The sequence below is a fragment of the Nymphalis io genome, chromosome 22 (assembly GCF_905147045.1).
Source record: "Nymphalis io chromosome 22, ilAglIoxx1.1, whole genome shotgun sequence".
Taxonomy (NCBI): domain Eukaryota; kingdom Metazoa; phylum Arthropoda; class Insecta; order Lepidoptera; family Nymphalidae; genus Nymphalis; species Nymphalis io.
Window position 1 is genome coordinate 6,780,601 of NC_065909.1, and position 26,874 is coordinate 6,807,474.

Here is a 26,874-nt window from a genome sequence, read left to right on the forward strand (position 1 = left end):
ATATTATGTAAATATATATTTTTGATGATAAATAAAAATAATTAAAGTCTGAACAATCATTTTATATACCTATTTCTGTAATTATTATAAGTGTCCTTTATCTTTCGGTATCGGAAAGCCAGCTTTCTCATCCAATCGACGCCGCCGCGGACACCAGGAGCGCATAAGCCGGTGTTAGGTGCGGCGCTCGCGTGAAATCCGTCCGAGGCGAAGTTGTACGCGGACAGGTCTTGACCGTTATCATCTGCCGCCACTGCATCTATGTGCTCCTGGTCACAATCCTGTAACATAATATCTATATATTACATAGACTGACTGATAGAGGTATATAATTAATTGATTATGTAGGTTTATTATAAAGTCAATTTAAATTGTAAAAGAGACAACTAGAAGTACTTTTATATAAACATTGTTTACCGGCTGTTTACTGTTCAGGTAAATAGTAGTAAATCTTTCTGTCTTATTTGATTTGACATTTGGAAGATGAATTAAAAATAATATACATAAAAATATATGATAACAAAGCACTTTTTAAACAATCCCCCCTAAAAATTCAAAGTAAAGGATCCTCAATTTAAAAAAGCTATCAGTACATCTATCTGTACCAAACAAAAGAGTTACTGTCAATTGATAATATATAAAATATTTTTTAATAACAAAATACATGATAAAATTATTAATATTACCTCAACATCATTAAAAAAGAAATGTGTATCAGCCAAGCTAAATATCATCTCTTCCATTCTGAAGCCTAATTGCACTATTTGCTGTGTATCCTGGAAAGACAATTGAAATCTTTATTAAAAATTAAATCAATGATATTATCATAATGTTAAATAAACAAAAATAGAGAATGAATCAGTATGATAAGATAATACCGATTACAGACACAAATAAAATTGTCACCATTATATTAATGTTTCTACTAAATCTCAGCAGATGACGAAACTACTTACCTTATTGTACTTAGTTGCGTATGTGCCCGTGAGAAGTGAGTGGAAAATTATAATCGTTTCATCCAAATCCCATATAAACACTCTCTCTGTTGTAGGTTCTGGGACATGTTGTGCTGGTGATGATGATGTGTTACGACGGCCACGACCCCGTGATCTGCTTGCCGTGCTTTCACTGAGAACAAAAAAACTATATTTCAAACTTTATTACTTATTTACTATATTCATTCTACCACAAAATATAATATATATATTCCGGTCATTCTTCACATACTGTTAAGTCCTTAAGTTGTCAAACCTGGTGATTTATTTCAAAATATTAGGACAAAACATGCAATTAAATCGTGTCTGCAATTAATTGTGTACAAGTAATATATATATATATCTATATATATATGCTGTGTAGATTTGAAATGAGTATTTAACAAAATGATACAATTTACCACTTCGTATAAGTGTCAAATGTTCATCTATCCTCTTAAAAAATTAAGAGGATAGATGAACATTTTACAAACATTGACAGCAGAATACTAACAAAAAATGATATGATTTCTAAATCACTATTGTAATACAGTATTTAGTTGTACAAATGCAAAAAGACTAGAAAATATTAAAATTAGCTAACCCAGAGTTTTCTCTGCATCTTCGACTGGCTGGATGCACCTCATTCTTAATTGGAGACAGCGGGGTATCATTTAGAGTTGGCAGCATAGATGATGGAGATTCTATAATAAGTAGAAATAAACAAATATATTTTACGCTAGTTATTAATTTAATCATATTTGGCATTCGAATCAATCCCAATTATTTCAAGTAGCAACATTAATGCGGCTTATTTATTTGAGGATTACCAACATGACATACAGTGAGTATAACAAAATAAAGAATTGTAAAAAATAGGTCTAAATCTAACAGTTGCCATATTTATAAATAACCACAGCATGACTAAAATAACCTATCATTGAATATTCTTGATAGAATTCTTATATATAACTTTATTGTGTAACTAATAAAAATACATAAATACAAGGAACATCAGCAGAACTGGTAGCTTAGAATAGATCCAGTATTTCACGTAATAAACCTCTTTTCAATTAGTATGTTTGGTCACAGAGTGCGCACATCAAAAGCTCCAGGGATTAGAAGAGGGCAAATTTCACATAACAAGTTGATCTAAATAACGAAATTGATTTGAATGGATTTAAGGTCACATTGTTATGATATTTTGTTCTTTTGCATACATGTTACTTCAATCTTTTTTTCAGATGTTAGGAATAAAAAAGTGACCTTCCTTCCTGAATTCAAGTTTGCCTCATTCCAAACTAGCTTAACAGGCAGAGTTACTTTCACAATTATAATATTAAGTATAGATAAGATCTATCAATCATCAATGGTTTTTCAGACTTGTATTTCTTTCGAATCATTTTAGACACAAAGGGCAAAAATTATTACACAGTTTACACAACTTGTTTGTTTTCTTATGAGACAATATTCATAGGAATAGTTCTTAAAAAGACAAAAAATAGTACATTTTCCTAATAAACTTGATCAGACATCTTAAAACTGAAATATCAGCATATTTTTTGTTTTAAAATAAATTTATTAAACTTTACATAAGGGTTATGTTTTGAACAATAAAATAATTTTATTTCAATAAGTTAATTACCATGATCACTGTCAGAATCAGGCCAATAGTCTGAATTATCATCATGATTCTCTTTTAATTCAGTTCGGCTATTCTCTAGCTTTCTACGCTTATTTGGTAAGTTTTCCTTAACCATCGTTGAACACTAGATTTTTTGAAAATAGTCGATGGAATAAATATTTTTTTCAAATTATGTGATAGAAACAGTATCACGAAATCAGAACTATCTAAAGCATAAGGTTAAAAATCACAATAATCACAATAAAATAATATTGAAGTAAATAAAAACACAAGCAGCACACGAATGAAAACAAAACGTCAAATGTCAATTTAATGTCTAAGTTCCAATATGACAGCGATCAGCAAGTCTGTTCTCGATGAACAATACCATACATCTACGATTACGTCCTAAAATGTGTTTTCTGACGTTACGATAAATATCATTTTAATGAGATGTAGAGCAGGTAATTTGTTTTAGATGTAAAAAATAATGGATGTGTTCAAAATAATAGCACTATCAAAGTTCATAAAATAAATTCATTAAAAGCAGGCAAGTAAATTACCTGACAAAGTCCCTCCAAGATGATATGATGTATGCCCAGCACTACCACTGCTGCTAGGGGAACTAACATAGGGTGAGTAGCTTGGGGTGGCGTAGTACCCGCCATATTGGGCGACGCTGTGATCGGCGTAACCTGTTGCGTAACTACTGTAATCCTGTACAAAATGAATGGGTTTTATGATATAATGTTATAATAGTAATACAAAATTGAATATTTTATCGATTTTTAATCTAAAATGTATTATTCCATTGAAAAGTTGTGATTAACTTATATATTCATTTGACTTGTAGTAAACGTTTTTAAACTTCAACGCTAGATGGCGATACTATTCACAGTTTTCAAAGTGTCGAAAACGGTTTAATAAAATATTACAATACTAAGACTCGTATATTAATTTTCAGTTATTATAAATATAAATTTATTATAAAATTATATTCGATTTTTAAGATGCCTACGATTAATTGAGAAATTGTTTTTTTTTTATTTGATTGTTTTCAATCATTATTACCTACCTGTTGTGTATTTGTAAATGATTGCGTCAGGCCACCGTTGTAGGATGGATAGTACGGTGATGGTTGAGTCGCGAAGTTACCGGGTACTGAGCCAACGCTGCCGACACCATAGCTCAAATACGTCGGTGTAGCTTTACATGATGATCTAAATGAGTTGGAATAGTTTCATTTAATTACAATTTCATTACAATTTTTATGGCATATATCCATAAATATGGCAATATGATTTAGTGAAACTAGTTTCTGTGTCAGTTAAACTGTATATTATTTATTCATCATCAAAGCAAATTAGGTCGGTGTAAATAAAAATATTAAGGATGATTTAATTGAAAAGGTACGAAATTTTTTAGGTGGCAGGACTATGTACAAACCCGTCTGTGTATATACCACCCACTCATCAGATATTCTACTGCCAAACAGCAATAAGTATTATTGAGCTCCGCTTTGAATGGTGAGTGAGACAGTGTAACTAGAGGCATAAGGAACATACAATTTTAGTTCCCAAAATCAGTGACGCATTAATTTATGTAAGGAGTAATACTTTTTACATCATCAATGTCTATGGGTGGCGAAGACCTGAAAGTAAGTGCTATCAGGTGGTCAACCAGCCAGTCTGCGTGCCTATATTATAAAAAAATATATAAAATTTATTAACCTATTATTAGTGTTGTGCGGTGCCGGGTAGGCCGCGTATGGTTGATTGTACAATGTTGAACCGACGTATGACGAAGCCGTTCCGCCGGCTCCATATTGCTGCATACTAAAAAAGCAATACATTTAAGATAATTTTAATAACTAAGAAATAATGATCACCTTTCTTATATCTGTCACTGTTTTCGTTTGATCATTAATAATTTGACGCAACTACGTCATCACAATTTTATGTAATATATAGTAGCGATGAACTACGCCCACTGATAACATAGCCCAGTTTAATTAGCACATTAATACAATTAAGTCTTATAAAGTTTTGATGTATTTCCTTTTTGAGGCTTCTCGCAAATCCCCTAGCGTTCATTAACGTCTTATTGGATAAACGAATCGAGTAGTTTCGAATAAGACTTGTCCATCAGTGATTATTTTAAAATTTGTTGTGACGTACTGTAATTTCTTAACTGGTAACATTAGCGTTATATGTTTTAAAATGCATTAATACAGTTATCGTAATATGTATATAATAGTAGAATCTCCTTTTTGAAACGATAATCGATTCGAGTTTATAATTTAAAATATATTATAGAATCTCGTTTACGATAATTCGAAGCTTTGCGATTATAAATTTTGATTTTTAATAAATAATATTCAAGACATAAATATATTGATCGATACATTGAGTTATAAGGAGCAATTGAATTATAGCTACTTTTATTCCGTGCCATTATTTGTAAGGATAACATACTACATACGTAACTTACCTATTATAATACTGGTAAGGCAGCGTGGATTGGTCGTACGGAAGCGATTCACCGTACAACGCCACGTCTGCTTCGCACAGCCCGGGGCTGCGCACCTCGCTCTTGACACCACCCCCTGATGTCACATGTAAAATAAGAATTAGGATAAGAGTACTGTAAAGCTCTTTATGGTAACATCGTTTTATTGTTTTATGGGGATTCCGTGAACGTAAAAACTTTGAAAAGTATTTTATCTGAACTGTTGATAAGAGATATATATTTTATTTAAATAGTTTATAGGTTAGGTTTTTAGGTTAGGTTTTTAGGTGCAAATCCTGAAATACTGATTCTAACCCAACTACCAATCTACTACTTCAGTTTCTCTGAAAATAAATTCAAGGTATCAGAAAATTTGGAAGTGATACAGGCCTAGGAAAGCAAATAAAAAACGATGATCCTGCACAGAATATCTCTCCGGTTGTATTGGATTACCGACTCATTGGATTGAAAAAAAGAGTTTACCTATGTTTTCACACACATTTGTGTATAGGTATATAGGTACTTAATATCTCCTATTCAATTGAATATTTCTTAAGATTGGCTGTTGTGTCAGAAATTCGATCGGACAGACTTCCGTCTTTCAATTCTTTTGTCATAATTTTTTGTCGTAAGATTTTTTAGTACATATATACGTACTATGATATTAATATTTACCCGTGCTATCCTCATTCATCAACCAGGCGACAGCGGACGACGATGTCGTTGAACACAATCCACCAGTCGAAGTCAAAGGTAGAGCCAGACCGGCTAGCGACGAGCTCGTTGCGCATCCGTTAGCCAAGTTGCAACTCTCCACTTCTGAACTATTCGGTAAGCTTAAGCCGTCCACTGAGTTCAAACTTAAAGGATTATTAGTCGATGTCGTCGTGTTTTGAAATAGTGTGGTAGCTCCTGACACTAGAAGCGCTGGTAACGTTGCATCCTGTAGCAGTGATGGCGGGGAGTCAGACGTCGATTCCGATTCGCATGGACTTGTATTGACTTCACCTGACAACCTTTAAACGAAAAGACATAATTGAGAAAAAAAACAAAATATTTAAAAAATGCCTTTGGCTTAACACGGTATCAGTATAAAAATCCATTAACCAGAGTTGTTTACGAAGACGCGTCTTTTATAAACATTCGCTTGTCTAAAATGTCTTAATTTCGGTAAGCGGAAGGTAAATAAACAACTCTAAGCGCGATTGTAAAAAAGTTATGACACAACTTCGGCTACAAAAAACAAATATCTCTATTTAAAAACTCAATCAGACATGTTTCGGGATCGGTACAAAATTGATTGTACCAATTAAGATACAGATTTCTGGCATTAAATCACGCTCTGTGTGTTTTAAATTATAAACCATAAAAATGTAATAATTAAAATCAAACAGCAGATGCCTGAACAGACCCCTCATATCTCATATAATGTACTTAGTGGATTTATCTAACAAAATGTTTACACGTGTTTCGATTAATTTAGCTCGTTATCAACGCCTATGAACGCGCTCGCGCCATTTAATCAACTCCCTTCTGTCACACTTGACAGCTGGAGTGTGACGTCACGGGTTATACACTTGTTCTATATTCAAATAGCAACTTTTTAAACTATACAAATTTATAATGTCTCTTTTGCAATTCATCTACTTTTTTATTACGTTTCATAGAAGTTTCCGATATCAATAGCACTACATAATAAATAATTTAATAATAATGCCACACCTATAATTAAAATATGTGAAATATACTACGTAATCAAATTAATATAATTAATGGAAATATATACTAATAGCTCGATATGACAACTTTTTGTTTTATACCAGCTGTTTTATTGCTCTCAAAATACTTATGTCGAATACGAATTATAAGCATAATTTATAGATATCTATAATTCATTTGACTATAAAGTCATTATGAAGCGGCGAAGTTAATATAAAATTCAGTTTCTAATATTTGAAACGTTTATTTTCGAGAGGAAACAAACTGTTCTTTAGCCATTCATTACTTATAATGAATAACACAATGAGTATTTACAATATTCATCAGTCGGTCGAGAAGTCGAACACCATAGCCTTTGTCTAGAAAAAAGAACCCCTGTTTATATTAGTTCGCGCCTTTTTTCAAGTGTCACTTTGCTTTTTGCCGCCACTTCAAGAGTTGCCTCAAAACAACACTATCGTATATCAAAAGAACGCTCCGGAGCGGAATCGCTGTTAATGTTGGCAGCATTGTCACTATCTTTTTAATTGAAAGCTTTTTTTAATGTTTCGGCTCTTTTTCACAGTCTTTTTACTTGCAGTAGTCGTCGTAAAACTGTTTTTAAATTGTCGTAACAAAAGACTTCAAAGGTTTTGATAGTTGGCCGTCCTAGAGTAAAGAATGACAATCCATATGGTACAATGATTTACTTGACACATTTTTAGTTTTACGTTCTGTGAGTGAAACTGTGATGTTACTGTACAGTAAATTAAAGTTTTATCGTTGTTACTACAAGCCGGATAATCTAATATCGTTATTAATTTAAATATTATAATTTAAAATATCTTCTTTCACCTATAACGATAAAACTATCGTCATTGTATGTTATTTTATATGTTTGAACGAACTAATTGAACTAACATTATAATTAGGTATATTCGTTTTGTTTTACACTACATAAGTGCCTTTTTTCACTTTACTCTTACGAAGCGCGGGTGAGAGGCAGATTTACAAATTATTTGTTTAATTTTAAATAAATATTCGATTTAAAGGAGGTTTTTTAACATAATGTAAATTATTATTTCGACTAATCCTATACAAGCACATGAAACGTAAACAATAAACTCTCGCTGCCCTTTGACAAGGGCACAATGGTCGGCACACTCCATGCTTGAAGAAAAAATAATAGGTGCTCGTTGTAAGCAGCACAAACGCTAAGGGTTCCGCAGGTTAAGCGAAATATATAAACAGATTTGTGTTATAGTGTTAATGACACAGAGTTGAATTAATAACTGATTTGAAACTAATTGAATTATTAAAAGATTTTATTATTATATTAGATTCACAGTTCTTTTATATCCAATATAAATTAAGATGAGCATTTTTAAGAGACTTTTACGAGCATTTTCGATACAATCGATTAGTCAATGAACAAGATTAAATTAAATGTAAACTTACCACCGTATCAAAGAAACGATAGGAAAGTAAATATTGAGACATTTCACTGATTATGATTTCGCCGATTGATTTTTTATTATAATATGTAAATAATGTCATATTATTTATTATTTAATTTTGACATTTTTTTTTAAATTACTGATGATTTTTTGTTACTTTTAATTTGAATTTGATTAGATGAATCCGGAAGTGCTATGTACACTTTTAATTGATATGCATGTAAGTTATACTATTATTGTTTTATAAATTAATCTTTTCAATGCTTTATATGTATGTTGTAAGTGTGCTATTATAAATAAATAAATAAAATTATATAAATCAATGAAAACTAACCCAATTCTCAATTCAACTGTTTTATAATTTATGTAATCGTTTAAATAATAATATCGTAAGGTAGAGCCTTACTACTGATTTTTAAACTATTATAACAATACATCTGTTTAAGTAATCCTAGACTGTTTGTAGATGTTACATTTGAACTCCTCGCGTTATTGTTTTCAATTGAAGATTGTATGAGCGGAATCCTAAAGTGTAGACCCTCTAGCAACCGCCATTTGGCGTCCACGTGTCAACTTTCGGTTGCTAGAATATTAATTGCTAATTCCTATTTTTTTCAAACAATATATTATATTTATTAAATGTCATGAACACTCATGTCTCTAATATAATTAATGGTATATGTTTTGTCAGTACTTTGTCTTCTATAAAAAAATTATTTCTCAGTTATAAAACTCAACTACATTTAATCCATTTATTGTTTTATCTTATAACATTATTAAGTAATAGGCCTATATTATATATATTTACTTGAATTCTAAGTTTTGATTCTCAAATTTTCATTGGATAGCATACACACAAAAATTTTAATGTTTCAAATATTAATGTTATCAAAATCATCTAAATTTTACTATATAATAGTTCGCCATTATGTAGACAAGTATTTAATCATTAGCTCATCTCTAAATACATTTCACCCATTTACTATTATTTCACGTTTATTATTTTATCTTGTAACATTATTAAGTTATAAGACTATAATTTCATGTTAACAATTTTATAACGTTTTTTTTTATAATAATAAATGTTTTTTTTTTATTTATACGCTAAACCGGCAATAACAATCAAAGATGACATAGACCAAGATACAGAAAAATAAAAATAAACTCCGTTAAACATCTAACGCGTCATACGATATCTTAAATCCTGTCTGTCAAAACGTTAAAAAAATTATAACATGTAACGAAACGGAATTGCGTAAAAAATGATTTATTATATTACATACAAAACATCAGCCGTTTTTAATACATTCCCTTCGAATCCTTAAAAACTCTTGGAACGTCGTGTTAACCACTAATTAACCCAACAAATGTGTCCTAAGTTGGAATGCGGCTCGTTAAATAGTTTGAACTGATTTTAGTTTTTTTATAGTCTTTTCTAATGATTTAAATATCAATGATAACGGAAGATTATAGATTAAGAATAGCTTGTTTTATCTGTTCTGTTTGTAGATCTGTTACTACGATACATTAATAATAATAATTATTAGTTAATGGAAAGTGGATAAAAACATTATATTAGTATAATTACCATTTTTGTATACGCTAAGTATCTAAAAGTATGTTTTTCTTTTACAATATTAATTAAAAAAAAACACTGAGTACATAATTTGAGTAATAAAACATAAGAAATTATAACTCTCTTGTAAACAATGAATAATTTTGACAATGTTCAGCGAACATTTATAGTTATAATACAAAGACTATTTTACTGTGATATTCAGTGAATTACAAACTAAATCCAATCTCCGAACATCTTCAAAATCGACATGTTGTAACACAAAACCTATTGTGCATTTGAATCACTTCCTTTGATCAGAGCGTGATAATTTGTGAAGTTCTCGATAAAGGGAGTGTCCCATTCGGGAATTTTACTAAGTAGCTCTTTTCACGGCAATTGTGTATCTACAATATAGGGATTACACGCAGATTATGGACCCTTTTTATTGTGATATGAATGAGGCTCTGCGTGACGCACACTGTTTGTGTGATGCTTATTTAAAAACTGGTGTAGTGGAAAGGTGAAGTAGCATTTATTGGGATAATAGTTATGTACATTTCAGATACTCGAACAAATTGAATCTAAGTGAAATAAGTGTAATCAAATTGAAATAAGTATTCATGTAATTTTCTACTAAGTAATTTTAAAAAATGTATATAATATACTGTAATGTAACAGTATAGTACAAACAAATGTATATAATATAAAAAAATGTCTAATACATTTTTATATTTATAAGAAATACATAAAATTATTTTAAAATAAAATAGCCTGTACAATTCGAAATGGTCCCCGTCAAAAGGTCATTTAAACTGAACGCAGCTATAAAATAACGTGCGAAACGACACGCGCAGCTGACAATCAAAATTGCCAACATTACGAACATGCAAATGTAAGGAAATAATTTAAGCATGAGTCGTTCAAGCAACAACGAAATGATGAATATATTTTACAGTTATTCCTATTAATATTCGATCTAACAAAAATAATCTAGGAATCAAATACAGCCGCAAAATCTATCTCCATATCTTTAATTTATATTAATTTATTTCTATGGTCTTAAATTTAAGTTTAAGTTTTATTTAAGTATAATTAACATTTTTTTCTTTTTTTTTATGTTTTTAGTAATGTATATTATTTATACTAATATATATCATATTTATTTTTTTCATATAATGTTTTTTTAAACCTAATTTATTTATATTTTAACACTTACCGTACGTCAGTGCCCGAATCGGGTCTGGATCGCTTTGCCTGTAACAATATAAAATATTTTATTTTATGTATTCATATACTAAAATTTCATTATTAGATATCGATGTAGCTGTAGATGTAGATTATAAACATTTCTTGAATAACAAAGAACAGTAATTGATATGCTCTGGATCTAGTTTGGGTCAAGACAAGACAATATCTCTAAAAATAAATGGATTGTTTAATGATTATGTAATGGAATCAAAAGGATCAACAAATTTTTATTTTTGTATAAAATGGGCTTGCTACCGCTAAACAAAAAAGGACAAATATTTATAATTACGATGCCTTAAGCTACATCAAAAGTTTTATTTATCCCCCTCACCGTAAAAATCATGCATGGGTACTTTATTTATATTAATTCATAAATTGAACCAACACCAACAAAATAAAATAAAAGTAAGTTGCTTAATATCCAATAGTTTAAAAAGTATTATTTCCAAAATTCATGCGACAGAAACTTTATTCTCATTCGAATAAACATTCATATATTTTTTCTCTTCGTAATCCGTAACAGCCTGTAAATGTCCCACTGCTGGGCTAAAGGCCTCCTCTCCCATTTTGAGGAGAAGGTTTGGAGCTGGTTCCACCACGCTGCTCCAGTGCGGGTTGGTGGAATACACATGTGGCAGAATTTCAATGAAATTAGACACATGCAGGTTTCCTCACGATGTTTTCCTTCACCGTAAAGCACGAGAATAATTATAATCACAAATTAAGCACATGAAAATCAGTGGTGCTTGGCCGGGTTGAACCCACGATCATCGGTTAAGATTCATACGTTCTTACCTTTTTTCTCTAATGGATATAAAATAATTTTACCGCCAAATAGTTCCTTGGTATTATTTTTTATATGAAAAATTTTAATCATTTGATTACAATAATATTACTTCAATTATTATTATTATCTTTCGACTAGCCAGCCATTGCAAGAGTGAGGGAGTGATGGTGATGATGATATGACTGATTTCTAGGATATTTAGAAAGTACAAGGATATCATAAATATAGGAGCGAGAGTAAATTCTCTTGCATAGTATCGTTATGATTTATCTTTTTTGTATAAGCATCTTGTTTCTAAGAAAGTTACTTGTATGTATACACGTGTCTTGTAAACGTCGTAGGTTGTTGCAAATTCTTATCTTAGCTTCAAAAGCTTCAAAAGTTTATTTAAGGAAAAAATAGTATAAAAAGATCAAGAATAATAATAAGTACTAATAATTCAAAAGATGCTAAGTAATAGAATTACAGTTGTTTTGTTAGTTACCTGGCTGTTCTGATAAAATATTTTATTATATAAAAAAATATCACTGTGGCCATTAAATTTGTTTATTGATTCTACTAGAGTTCCAAAAAACGTTCTCACAAATTCCCATATAAAACGAATGTCTAACAAGTCAACGTAAACCCATAGCGGTTAATAAACACAACTTTTCTAACCTACAAGAGATTCAAGATAAAACTTATGTTATAAATAATAAAACTTCTAAATGTCTACCTCAGATCAAGATTAGAGTAACAACATTAATAAAATCAAGCCGAATTTATTTTACAACCGAGAGGGCGCCACCGTGTCTCTTTTGATTTAGGAATATATATTAAGATGGGTCTAAACTGAAATATACTTTATTCATACGATTCACGTATTCGTTTCGATTGGCTTTTGTTATCAATTACTAAAACGTTTTTGTGCAGCGTTCAACACGTTTTAATGTCCTTTAAAATCATGTTTGCCTGGTACTTTTGGTACACATTTGTAGTAACTATTTTAACCATTTCAGTACCATATTTGAAGGTTTTTAAAAATTTATTATATTTTTACTTAATTATTTTTACCTTTTATATTAAAGTGGTGTTTTTTTGTTAATAAATATTTCATTTTTAAAGTATCTTAAAAAGCTGTATGTATTGCGAGGTAAATAATAATTATATTGGAGTTTGTTTGCTGTGTGACGCATTTATTAATTTCTGACTGTCCAGTATGTATGTCGTAGGTAATTTGCGTTGTGTATTGATTGATTGTCGTTAATAAAACGAGCCAAGGAACAGTTGGTAAATTATTTTAAAATTATATGTATGTAATTAAACAAGTATTTTTGTAATATAATGAAAGAAATATATTTTGTTATCCGTAAAATAAGATAATGATTCCCTAGGAGTATTACAAAACATTACAAATGTAATGTAACTTGTAAACTACAAATATTTTAGAAAAAAAAACATCCTAGATTCATTTTAATTCTTATTACGCTCTCATGTGCTCTCCTATCACACATTCAATCAGAATTTGTTTTAGACCTTTATACTGCCATTAGACTGTACTGCCAATATACTTATATAAAGAGTAGTGTAGTATTATATTTGCAGAGAAGCGATAGGTATATAGCAATTGAGATTATTTTTATTTGAAAAATATACGTCTGAATCAGGATGAAGTACTATAACTGCGAAATCTGTCTATGAAATTAAATGTATTCGAATAATAAATAGGATTATCATCATCTTCTTTGTTAGTGTAATTTTTGTCTATGTCCTCCGGACTAATTTCAGACATGGTGGCCAATTTCAAGACAGATTAGCCAACTGCGCAAGACATATTATAAGAGCACAAATGTGTGCGCAAACACAGATGCACTCTCTCTCTCTATTCCCTAAATCTCATAATCAGATGGGACGGCAACCCGACACGATCGGAATGAGTTCAGGTGCAGGACCAACGGCTTTACGTGCTTATCGTGGCATGGGAGTGTTGTACACACTTCCAACTTCCAGACTCTGGGCTGCTACTAAAAATTTTCGACAGAAAAACCTAATAACTTTTTATTGGCCCGATCTGGGATTTGAACCCACAAGACCTTCGGGTTTGCGGCCTTACATCTTAGCTACTAGACCAATGAGGCAGTCAAATATGTCTTAACACCATGAAAAATCAATCATCAATCATCATTTTTAATGTTTTAAGTATCACCGTCACAATGATGTATGATGAATTATTTATGTATGTATATAATGTAGAATTAAATTTTGCCTACTGATCATAGTAAATAGAATTAACCTATGCGAACTACACACGTTCAGCCACCAGGGTCACATAGCACCGAGGAGGTGTCGCGTGTGAGAAGACGTAAATCACCGTGCGCATAACGCGAGGTGTGAGGCCGGCCGATCTCGCGATAGGCCTTTAATTTATACGTTTTACGCGGCGACAACGCGCCCGCGCGCTTCGTGATCATTTGTTACACAGGCTGCTCCATACATTCCTTTTTAAATACATTATATTGATGGGACGTTCAACGTGTTGGTTATCAAAATTAAAAAATAATAAAAATCTCGGTTGTTAAGGTTAAATTAATATAGATTACATCTATTTAAAGAATTAGCTATTCTATAATACTTAATTATGTTACGTTATTTAGCATTGTGTAGATTTTCGTTATATTTTTAAATAATTGACCTGTTATTTTCTAGTCCTGGCTACATTGTAGTACTCTACTCTTAAAAGATAAATAAAAAATCATGAAATAATAATATAAACAGGATTCTTCGTATTCCCCGAAGCTTACATAAAACATGTCACAGGCCATATAAAATGATATATTAAAAGCAATTAATCTTTGGAGCAGCCTGTAATCTAAACACATCGAACAAAACTGTTATTTATTTATACGTAATACGTTTATTGTTTTATCTCATTTTATTTACGATTTGGGACTCCTCGTCTCGTCCCGTCGCGCTCCCGAGTCCTCGAGAAATAAATTTTCAAATTTATCGTCCACGATATTTATTTTTATCGTTGATAATTCGAAAGATACTTATTGGTGTTATATTAATTCGACATATTTTTTTATAAATCGTGTGAAATGTCAATTTTAATAGTGATTTATTTGAATGGGTTGAGTTCATGTATGTTTTTAATTTTTATTGTTGTTCAACGTTATTTTGTTTATAAATTAGTGTAAAACATTTTCAAGATTTATTTGTACGTAATTTATTATTGCAATATAACTAAATATATCCTTAATTTTGTTAAGTCTGTTTTTATTTACTGCGACTTTGAAGATGTAGTCAGTCATATTTTATTAGTTATCCGATTGAGATCTATGTACCAGTTTTAGTGCTAAACCGCATCGCATAAATTAGTTGAGTTGAGTTCAGTTCAGTTCAGAGAGTATTTTATTATTATATTACACTTTACTCCCTTAATTTAATGTAAAAATGCTATTTTAATTGTTAAATGTGTTAAATTAACGATAAATTTTTTATACTGATTAATCAAATTTTATTAAATTCACTTAAGATTAGATTTAATATATTTAAAATTAGGCTAATAATTGTTTAAGAAAAAAGAGATTTGAAAATAAGTTTGTTTTATTTTTGTTTATTTTGTAAGTCTATTTGGCATAAACAGTACCAGGGTAACAGTTAGTATAAAGCGTAAAAAAAATTAACAATATACCATCCTTCTCATCATAAACGTATCTATTCGCTTTTTATATACAAAAATTGTACATACAATACGACATTTAAATCAATATTCAAAATATTGATTGTCGTTGAATTGTGTGATATACGACGTTTCGGTATCGAACTAAATAACTTAACAATTTAAGGAGTACTATCAAGAGAGACATCTCGCTCGATAAATCGCCTCGTGTACGGCTATCAACTTGTACAAATTTGTTTTTATTGGTGTTATCTCTGGGTGGCTTTGTGTATCGATGAATTACTTTTTTTACTTTTTTAAGCGTACATTGTTTTTACTGGTCATTGGGAAAGTATTCAGACTTATATTGCGATAAACGATTTAAGTAAAAAATACGTTATTTTCACCATTGTACCATTGTCGAAACTTTGTGTTAAAACTTTTAAGAGTAATTTTTCATTTGTGAGGTTTTTTGTAACCTTACACCTTTTTTTAATAAATGATGATTATCTATGTTTGATCCAATTATACCTAAAATAATATTTATCATACCTATATGGTGCCCCGCATTCCAAATTTAATCACCAAGCATCATTTGTCTGAAAACTAACGCTACGCGTTTATGATAGCCTGGTATCGGGTGGCTAACGACGTACTGTCCCGTAGGTACACCAACGACGACACCACAGTCGATGTATTACGACTTTTTAATGGGCCCTAAAGATTAACGTATGAATGAGTAACATGAGATCTGACGCCGTTCAACTTGGAAAACATAAACAGTTTGTCCGCACTTGTGTTCGTGTGTATCCGGACGATAAAATTCGGTGTTTCTTACGTTGAACCCTCTACCAGGTGCATCTGAATATATTTTCCACTATACTTACTTACTACAATTACCTGTTCATGAAAAATAATTGAAAAGCTTCAGTGCACAATTAAATTGCTTAAAAAAGCATGCAAATAAAATCGTGCAAAAAGATTAAGCAGTGCATGTGCCAGTGTGTATAGTGCGTTAAATTAAAAGGGGATCAATCGGATAATTGCAACTACGTCTAAGGCTCTTTGTATTATTCTGACCTTAGGCTCGTGGTCCAAGTTGCAGCGCGGTGAAGCGCCGCCGAGGTAGCCACACGGCATCAGAGTCACCATGCTGTTTCCGAACCGAACATTCCATTCACTCACTATTTATGTCATTTTGACAGTTCTTGCGCGGAAAAGTTTTTCAGACATTTCACACTTAGTTTAAAAAACACGGAATGTTTTTGCTTTGTATTTGTATTCCATTATTCGTCACTGTTACCTTAGAAAAAAATATTTATGTTAATTAAAATTTTATTGATAATATAGAGTGAAATACATTTAGACATTAGAACGTCAATCGAAATGAGTACTAAAAATAAAATGACTACTTAATTATTAGTTTATGACATTCCTTTATCCCTGGAGTAATAATAGAATTTAATGATATACATGTATATCCGTTACGAATTTCACGCTAAAAAGATCGATCATTACGCTACGCTGGTGGCTAGTTATTGAAAGGCTGTTAGTCATCGCTCTACATCAAAGAAAAAATAAAAACAAAAGAAAAAAAATATAAGAAAAAAATTACACGCTCAGACCACCCACACGGTTTTCAAATTCGAATGTCGATGGAACGTGTTCATCAAGTTGTCAAATCGGATTTGACGTAATCGGAATGTTTTTTATTGCATTTTTTTAAGGTCTAGCAGCTTCTGTTGTAAAGTAAATTATTAATTAAACAGCTCGAGACGCAGAACCGCAAAGTCATAAGAGGTTTTGAAGAGGTCATGATTTTTTTTTCTTCGATTCTATTTATTCTTTATTTGAAAATTTGATCTCTTGAGTCAGCCATGAAAGTTGGAATGACTCATTCACATTGAGGAGTTGACCTAAATTAGATTAACTAGTTAGTCTTTTGTGGTTTTGCTTTTGCAAATTTTTCTTCGCACTTACTACTACTGGTTAGTGAAATGCGCTACGTAGGTACATACAGCGTGCAAAACAGTTTCTCAGGTCACCGTTAAAATAAAATTGAGCTCACACTTATGTCAATCAATACATAATGATTTATACATTATTATTACAAACAAGCAATATATTTTTCATACTATATATACATTATCTAAATATGAATCGTTCAAATACTTCATGTTTTTTTCCCACATTTGTTACACTCAAACTGACGAGGACTCCATAAAGAGGCTTCTGGTATTAAAAAAAAAACGTCATTTCGAATTAATTCCTCGTTTGAAATTCAAAATTTGAAATAGAAGTAAACGACGTTTATGTTTAATCTAAGGCTACTTTGTATTATAAAATAGTGTGGTTTAAAACAGGTGAGGGTCTGCCGGTGGGGGGTTACGGTAGCGTTGCGTTCGCCGCGTGACGCAACGAGGGTGGCCATCCGTAGAGTTGGTTTTGGGCTTACGCTCTCTGCTACTGTTAATGATCCACATGACGAGTTAAGGCTCTGCTTTTGAGGAAACGCATTGAGCTTATTCCACCACCCTGCTTCAACATGGATTGATGTATACACATGGCGCAGACTTTAATTCGAAACAAACATTCGGGTGGTAGGGCTTTGTGCAAGCTCGTCTGGGTAGGTACCAGCCACTCATCAGATATTCTGCCGCAAAACAGCAATACTTGATATTGTTGTGTTCCGGTTTGAAGGGTGAGTGAGCCAGTGTAATTACAGGCACAAGGGACATAAAATCTTAGTTCCCAAGGTTGGTGGCGCATTGGCTATAAGCGATGGTTGACATTTCTTACAATGCCAATGTCTAAGGGCGTTTGGTGACCACTTACCATCAGGTGGCCCATATGCTCGTCCACCTTCCTATTTTATAAAAAATAAAAAAAAAACAAGTTTCTCACGATGCTATCCACCACAGTAGATTACGAGATGAATGGTCTATTTTCACCCAAACAAGAAATATTCAATCAATCACTTTATATTGCAAACCTTTCTTATGTAATAAAGTAAACTCGAATGTTAAAATGTCATCGAATGTATAATTAAATATTATTATAGTCAAATTATATCATAAAAGTAAGGCATGATTTGGGTAATATACAGACGACTCTTATATTGTCCTATTTGAATCGCAATCTTTGTCACCCGACAATTAGAACGCCTGACCCCATCACACCGGGGGGCCTACAGTCATATCATTAAAACAAGCGTGTTTAAATTGTAATCTCTTAGAACCGAGATTATTTTAATTAATTAATAATTATTTTATAAGTGTCCTTGTGTATTTTAAAATATCTGTCGCGTCTATGATTTATTCGAATCTTATTGGGATCTAATGACGTCATACTTAAAGAAAAAAAAATTAATAATATAGTTAATCATGAATAGCATAATTCGTTCGTCTGCGAAAAGTCAAATAAAAAAAAAAACAAAACTTCAAAAACGTTACGAGTAAAACTTTAAACTTAAACTTGTTTAATGTAATCTTTATATTGTTTTTATTTTTTAATATTTAAAATAAGTAGACGATCGCTAACCATTTGCGATAATACCTAAATATACTAAGAAACTTACGTAGCGCTTTTGAATGACGCCTCATAGATAATTCTACCAAGCGAAATGAAATGTTTTTTGAATATTGTAACTGGACATAAATAGCTAAACGACTGAAAAGGTTAAAATCTCGTTGCTTGTTATGTCCTGTGGTCTCCTAGGTAATATATAATCAGAACTAATTGGAATTCCTTTAACGCATGACGTTATGAGCATCATTCGGGAAATTTAAAATTATTTTACGAAGATATCTTAAGTCGTTTTAATAGAAACTTGTTTTTATTTAATAAGAATTATTTTTGAAAGGTAGTCGCAAGTTTATATGGTACATTACTGTGTTTACTTTTTAAAACCCTTATTTATACGTAGTTGTGTGTGGGTGAAATCTTGTTACTAAATTTTAAACCAGTTCCTCACAACCGATTGAGATGAAATTTTGTATTAATAAAAACTTAAAAAAAGGTTTGTTTTTAAAATATACATTTTAATATTTATTCTCAATTGCGTGTCCTTTAATTATTACGAATTTTTATATTTTTGATAATAAGTAAAAATAAAAGATGTGAAATAAAAAGAAATATATATCAAAGTTTTTTGACATTTCATTTATTTTAAGTTGGAATGAACTCGATATTATTTTGAAACATATTTGAACATTTTTTGTTACATTATTTTTTTCAAAACAAACAATTTTATACATCGAGCGAAATAAATGAACTATTTATTTTTATAAATATGTACTGTAACAAGTGAATTGGGCCTAAAGTTATCGTGTCTCTTACCCTTTTCCTAAGGAAGCGAACTCTGATTGATATTGACGTAGATACAGAAAGCGTTCACAGTGACATTTACTTCCCGATGCACGATGAGGTTGACATGAGACACATATCACAATAATATAAAACATATAAATCTGTTATATACTTTATTTATATTATTAAATTATAACCTACCTAATGAAAGTCCCATATAAATCGTTTGAGTCGAAATGTACTTTACTCGTGTCGGTTTTTAAAAAGCGTTTTTGAATCATTTTAAAAGATTTAATACGATTCAAAGCCACCACCGGTTTCGAATGTATCTAGAAGATCCGGTAAGAAACTCTGTAGTTACTTTTTACTTTTAAACATATTGTATGCATCACTATATACACTTAAATCGTTCTTTTATTATTCCTTACAAGTTCTTATGTAGTTAAGTTAGCAAAAAACATTCTAACAAAACTTACTTCTTTATTATATTAGCATGAGTTTGTATGATGCTCATACAAACTTCTTCTTATTCATATAATAGAGCGATGTACTGGTACCACCCACTCATCGGTATTCCGCAAAACATCAGTACTTGATATAGTTGTGTTTCGGTTTGAACGGTGAGTGAGACAGTGTAATTACAGGCAATGGATATAACATCTTAGTTTCCAAGGTTGGTGGCGCATTGGCTATAAGCGATGGATAACATTTCTTACAATGCCAATGTCTATGGGCGTTGGTGACCACTTACCATCAGGTCATCCGCGCCTGCAGTCCGTATAGGTAATACTATAAAAAATTGTAAATTCATTTAAACATACAAAGATGTACTAAATATAGATGTAGTATAAGACTATAGATCCCGAGATCCTGAGTTCTACGGCCAGATAAGGCCAATGCATTGGTTTTATCTGAGAAATTAGAAGTGCTTACACTCTCGTGCCTCGGAAAGCACGTAAGGCGATTTTTGTCTCTTACTTATGAGAGCGAATGAATAGTGTATATGCACGCCTGTGCAATACAATAAAAACTGCACAGTTAACTACTCTGCCTTCACAATAAGCGCCGTTGCTGAAATCACCCAGGAAAAAATCATCATTTCCTAAACATTAATCACGAGTACGTCTTCGGTTGATAGATTCACTTAACCAAGAATAGATATAGACAGAGGCTGTAGGCTCTTAATACCACCCACCCACCCATGGGTTAAGATTGGGTGCCTCTATTCCTCTCAGCCGAAACCATCTTTCTTTTTACTGGCAACGATGTTGGTTTTTTAAATTCACAATTATTTTATAGCGAAAGAATTTTGAGGGACATCAACTACGTAAACAAATTGTAATAACAATTTGTCAAACGTTGGCAAGGACTTATTTCACCAAGTTACTTTACTGCGGGTTTAAGGAAACTGAACTTGTATAAATAAATTACACATCTTCCAAAAATATATTAAAAAAAATATATATACGAAAGTAACACATTTTAATTAAAAAAACCAAAGTGCAACCTCCTTGATGTTACAATAGTATTTATTTTTTTATTCTGCAGTCTAATTTTAATGTTCTTTTTTTAAACATGAATATATTTTTTCGTGTTTAAAAACTTGTTCGATTTGAATTTTAAATAAATGGCAATACGTCACGCCGTCTGTGCGAGTCGATAATGTGATAGTGTTTACGATCGAATTAAAATCGATTGCTCGTGATCGCGGAGGCTCGTTTGAATTGACTCTACATTGTATAAGAAAAAAGGATTAGTTGATTTGTGAATGGATTAAAAATAGTTGACATGTTTTTACTGCTATAAGTTATATTTATTGTACGTATATATTATTATATATGTGTTTTTGTTGTTAATATTAAAATACGGATCAATACCAATAAAAACTATTCTATAAATTAAATAAGACTGTTAATTTGTAAATGCGCTATTACTAATCGAGGTATTGCGTTTAAAGGCGGAGTAGTTATATGGGGTTTAATGGGCCAAGTTTTACTCTTATATTAAGAGAAATAAGTATGCCATATATTTTAAGCCTTACAAGTTTCATACAACGCAACAGAGTCGATGAATTGTAATTACTGAGCAAGCTCGTTGAGTTATCTCGACGAACGCTTCGGCAAATTACTCCCGTTTTTTTAAAATATCGTATCAAAAAACTTCAAATGTACAGTACAAGTCAACACGTCAAAATAATTTGTTAATAAATATTCATAAGACATAATTATACAGTCCACATAGCCGAGATGCCCTAGTGGTTAAAACGCGTGAATCTTAACCGATGATCGTGGGTTCAAACCCGGGTAAGCACCACTGAATTTTCATGTTCTTAATTTGTGATTATAATTCATCTCATGCTTGACGGTGAAGGAAAACATCGTGAGGACACCTGCGTGTGTCTAATTTCATTGAAATTATGTCACATGTGTATTCTACCAACCCGCATTGGAGCAGCGTGGTGGAATAAGCTCTAAACCTTCTCCTAAAAAAGGGAGAGGAGGCCTTAGCCCTGCAGTGGGACATTAACGGGCTGTTCCTGTACTGTATAATTATACGAAACTTCTCGCTATTGATAATGTTGTCGATTAAATCTAATTTCATTTGTCTTAAATGCCTGTATCAATATTAAGTTTTTTTTTTTAAATTATTATTCTTAGTTACAATAATATAATTTTATGTAAATATAAAGAGATACTTTTTTTCTGAATATAAGTTCCTTTTAAGTATATATTTCAAAAGATTATGAAGAGAATTGACGTTATAATATAAATGTACTTATAATATTTTTCTGTTTATTAACAAGCAATATCCGCATATAAAATATAAATTCCCTATTTTGTAATTTGTGTAATGTTAATTAATGTATTCATAATTTTTTACTATCCCGTAAAAGCTAAACGAGGCATGACACTCGGTGGCGACGACAAAACGGCACAAAGATTCCGAGATAACATTGCGCGACGTTAGGCATAAATTAATCGATTTTAATCCGATGCCTTCGCCAAATTACTCGTAATCGGATTTACTTAATGTTCAGACGGAAGAGGTTTTGTATATTTTATTTATTAAACGTCGCACATATGGATATTCGTTTAAACGTTAATATGTGAATTGATTAAAATCTGAATAATGATTGGTTCATCGTTAATTAATATTGTAATAAATGTTTGATTCTGTGTACAATTTTGTTTTTTTAATTTACGATCATTCATATATTCTTTTTTCAAAATTATAAAAAAAAATATATAATAAGGTCTGGAAGGTATTGAATGTTTTTATAATAAATTTTAAAGATTGCAATATCTGAATATATACTTATTTACTTATGAATTGTATCGGATACTGTTTAGCATAGTTTCGCTCATCGATTACGTAAAAGTAGGTTTTGTTTGCGTTAATTTTGTTAACAAAGCGATAAAACCGTTTTGCTTTCAAGTTGTTTTTACTTCCGATGACATTTCGACCTTGGCGGGGACATTGCAATTGCAAAAAAAGCTGTACTTATCGGTATTTATTTTTTAAATATATCTTATCATTTGCTACAAGTAGTTTTTATATAAATAAAACTTTATATTCTATTTATTATTTTAATAACATAATAATGTCCTCCAGACCAATTTCGGCCACGGCGGCCAATCTCAAGAGACATTAGCCAACTACGCAGGAGATATTATAGTGCACAAGGGTGTGCGCAAACACAGGTGAACTCTCTATTCCCTAACTCTCATAATCCGATGGGACGGCAATCCGACACGACCGGAAAGAGTTCAGGCGCAGGACCAACGGCTTAACGTGCTTTCCGAGGCAAGGGAATGTACACACTTACAACTTCTAGACTCCGGGCTGCTACTGAGAATTTTCTGACAGAAAAACCCAATAACTTTCCCCTTACCTTATTAACCCGGGTCTGCGGCCTTATATCAAGCCACTAAACCAACGAGGCAGTCATAATAACATAACATATAGTTTTATGTTAGTAGTTTTGATTTCCATGCATGAATGGATAGCCGTCGGTAGAATCGAGATACAACCATCGCATGTTTCTAACATTCCCCATAAAATTACTAAAATTTGATTAAATTATTAAAATTTTGTGCTTTCTAAAGTTAGTTAATTTATTTAAATTTTTGATAATATGAATTGATAAGAAGGTAAGTTAACCTTGGTGTTAATGCTTAGTTCTCTTTTGAGATTATCTGTATCTACTTATTTTATTTCTGCTACGCTTAATAAGCTGTTAAATTACTACATTAATAGTATAAAAGTATAAGCTATTCGTTTTTCAAAGATGTATAAGGGTGGTTGCAATTCCTTTGTATAAAGTAGACGTAAATACTATAAATTCGTAACATGAACTAACGATAGCTTTCGAACAATATATCTAACAATGTCGAAGAGATAAAGCCGACATTACTGTCTCTTTCTATTTTTGAACAACTTGCCTACAAACCGCGCAGCTCTAACTATATATATATATATATGCCACTGACAGATGCGAAATTTGAATTTCGAACATCCGCGCCGTCCTATCTCCTTCCCGCGCCCCGCCCAGCACAAACCACGCCCCTTCCGTTCGCCGCTAAATTGAATTTCGAACAATTGAATAACTAGGATGACTCCCGAAATCTAAACTTTATGGATATGGGAATAAATATTCTTTTTTATTATGTATTATCTCGCACAGTTAATGTCTTATTCATCTTCGCTCTTTTGTTGGTTTACTTTATGTTTACTTTTAAATAAAATTCGTTTAATTTGGTAGTTGTATTGTCAAAAGGTAGCTTGTATTTAGTACGTTGGTTTTTTTTTTAATTTTAAGTCGGTTAACGGAAAATTAAACAAATAAGTATTAATTTTTTTTAATTCAAAATAAGTTACATATGTTGAGAATGTTTCGTTTTGTAATTCCAATTTTAAATAAGCTAAAAAAAAAAGACAAATATGTACGAACATGAAATTTACGCTTGTCACGTCAATAGTTTAAATTTAAGGCGGGCAGCAGAACAAGCGAAGAGCTAACAATTATTACTAGTTACTTATTATTAAATAATATTTAATTCTAAAACCGAAACGCGCTGCATCTTCTGATATAAACAGTAAGACGTTTTTTCAGTTAGACTTACAAAAAAGGTACAAAATTTCTTCTTATTCAAAATATTTTTTTTCTTTATCAACTTTCGCCTCCGTAGTGACAACAAAATACCAGGCGATCAGAATATGCTAGACGTTGCACTTTGCTGTTTACATTGGGCCCATATCAGGAGTACACCTTACGCTATGCTCGCCTGGTGGTCGCGATACGCCAAACACGATGATGTCATCGTTTTGCAATAAATATTTACGAAACAAAATGCCTACAGTAAAGTAGTCGTAACAACCAACATAAGTAGTGCCTAAGATAATTGTTAGATTTATATACTATTTAATAAATTCATGTCGAAAAAATAAAATAAAAAAAGATTTACTCACGTTCCAAAATAAACAGAAAATTATTAAAAAAACGTCTCAAAACTGAATTTATCCTTTTAAGTTCATTGATTCATTATTTTGCTAATATTTTACAGATCAATCGTATTATCCAATACCAATTTATAATGACATTTTTAATATAACAAATAGCCTTCAACTTGTAACTTATTACACTTCATAAACTTTATTCTAAATTATCAAAACTTAAGATGTATTCAGTACAGCACCAGCGCGGTCACGTACAATTAAAAAAAAATGATATCCTCAAACATTTCAAAAATATCTCTTGATTCAAGCTTAGTATGGCTGTTGTCCATATAACTCATTGTTATTTTATGTTTTCCGTACAGAACACAGAAAAGATAATATAGATTGGGTTTGCATTTTGCAAAAGTTAAGTTGACTAAGGTGTCCATATCAAAGCACCGACTTAAAGCGATTGAATTTCGATTAATTTGCAACATTATCGTAGGCACCGTCATAGATAAACAATTCCTTATTTGAAAACTATTTAAAAATATTTTTAAAGCATAGTTTATGTGGACAAATTAAAGGAATACTTAGTAACAGAAATCAAATATAAAACGCAATTCAAACAGATATGGGATTAGTATTTGTAGGTTTTTTTAGGGGTTTTCTGCTCAAACTCTACCTTGCTACGACTCAGACGAGAATCTCGACATTATTTATTGTAGATTTAATATTACAGTAGCAACAGGACGGTTCTATGACGTAGAGGCATGGTTATTTGGTGGTTATGTTTTCTTAGTCCTTCATCTAGCCATGTCTAAGTGAGTACACGAAAATGCAACCCTCTTTACCCTCACTCTTACAATAGTTCGATAGAAGGACGATCCAATATCACCAGAGAGAGATAAAGTGCAATACCTTCAAACCGGAACAGAACAATATCAAGTACTGCTGTATTGCGGTAGAATATCTGATGACTGCATGGTACCTACCCAGACGAGCTTGCACAAAGCCCTACCACCAGTGTACTAATCCCCCGTTAAACTGTTATAAGTAGCTCGTTTATAAGTAAGACCGAAAAAGTTTAATAAGCCACTTTCTCAATAAAAACTTTATTTAATATGCTTTAGTTATAATGAATTAAGTACTACAAGAATAACAACTGTTTTTTTTTTTTCAAATTGTCTGTTTTATTTTTTAATAACTAGTTTCAATTAATGGCACCACCTAACCTACGTATCTATAATAATTTTGACTGTTGCACTGACTTTTTCCGAGGAAGATGTTTTGCCATATATGGAACTTCATGGTTAAGTGGTAAGGCAACCTTACAGGCTGTATGTAAAAAGTCGTTTAGGTGCGTACTGATAATAATCAGTCAAATGACAACACCTAGTCCTATTATGTTTAAGAGGTGAATGAGCCAGTTTAATTATAAGCACAATCGTGACATCTTAAATATAATAGTCTGATGCTTTACATGACATTGTCCCAGAGTTGGGCTAAGGCCTCCTTTTGAAAAGAAGGCTTGGAGGATTGAATGTTTAGTGGATTTAGCAAAACATCAGGTTTCCTCGCGATGTTTTCCTTTAATGCTGAGTACGAGATGGATGAAATCAATGATTTTGGACGC

The 26,874-nt window shown here is 31.5% G+C and overlaps 1 protein-coding gene across 3 annotated transcripts in view; it reads right to left on the minus strand.

The window, feature by feature from the left end:
- The window catches only part of LOC126777179 (eyes absent homolog 2), a 43,386-nt gene that overhangs the window by 3,859 nt on the left and 12,653 nt on the right, over positions 1-26,874 (minus strand). For 2 of the 3 annotated variants that reach the window (XM_050500139.1, XM_050500140.1), the window contains exons 2-12: positions 16,575-16,797; positions 11,036-11,073; positions 5,782-6,122; positions 5,089-5,203; positions 4,329-4,433; positions 3,674-3,818; positions 3,162-3,315; positions 1,579-1,678; positions 957-1,128; positions 687-776; positions 70-281 (exon numbers count right to left, since the gene is read on the minus strand). In XM_050500139.1, the coding sequence (XP_050356096.1) occupies positions 70-281; positions 687-776; positions 957-1,128; positions 1,579-1,678; positions 3,162-3,315; positions 3,674-3,818; positions 4,329-4,433; positions 5,089-5,203; positions 5,782-6,122; positions 11,036-11,073; positions 16,575-16,646 (1,544 nt within the window). In that variant the 5' untranslated portion in view covers positions 16,647-16,797. The remainder of the gene's footprint in view (positions 1-69; positions 282-686; positions 777-956; positions 1,129-1,578; positions 1,679-3,161; positions 3,316-3,673; positions 3,819-4,328; positions 4,434-5,088; positions 5,204-5,781; positions 6,123-11,035; positions 11,074-16,574; positions 16,798-26,874) is intronic. The other variant, XM_050500141.1, reaches the window with a different exon arrangement.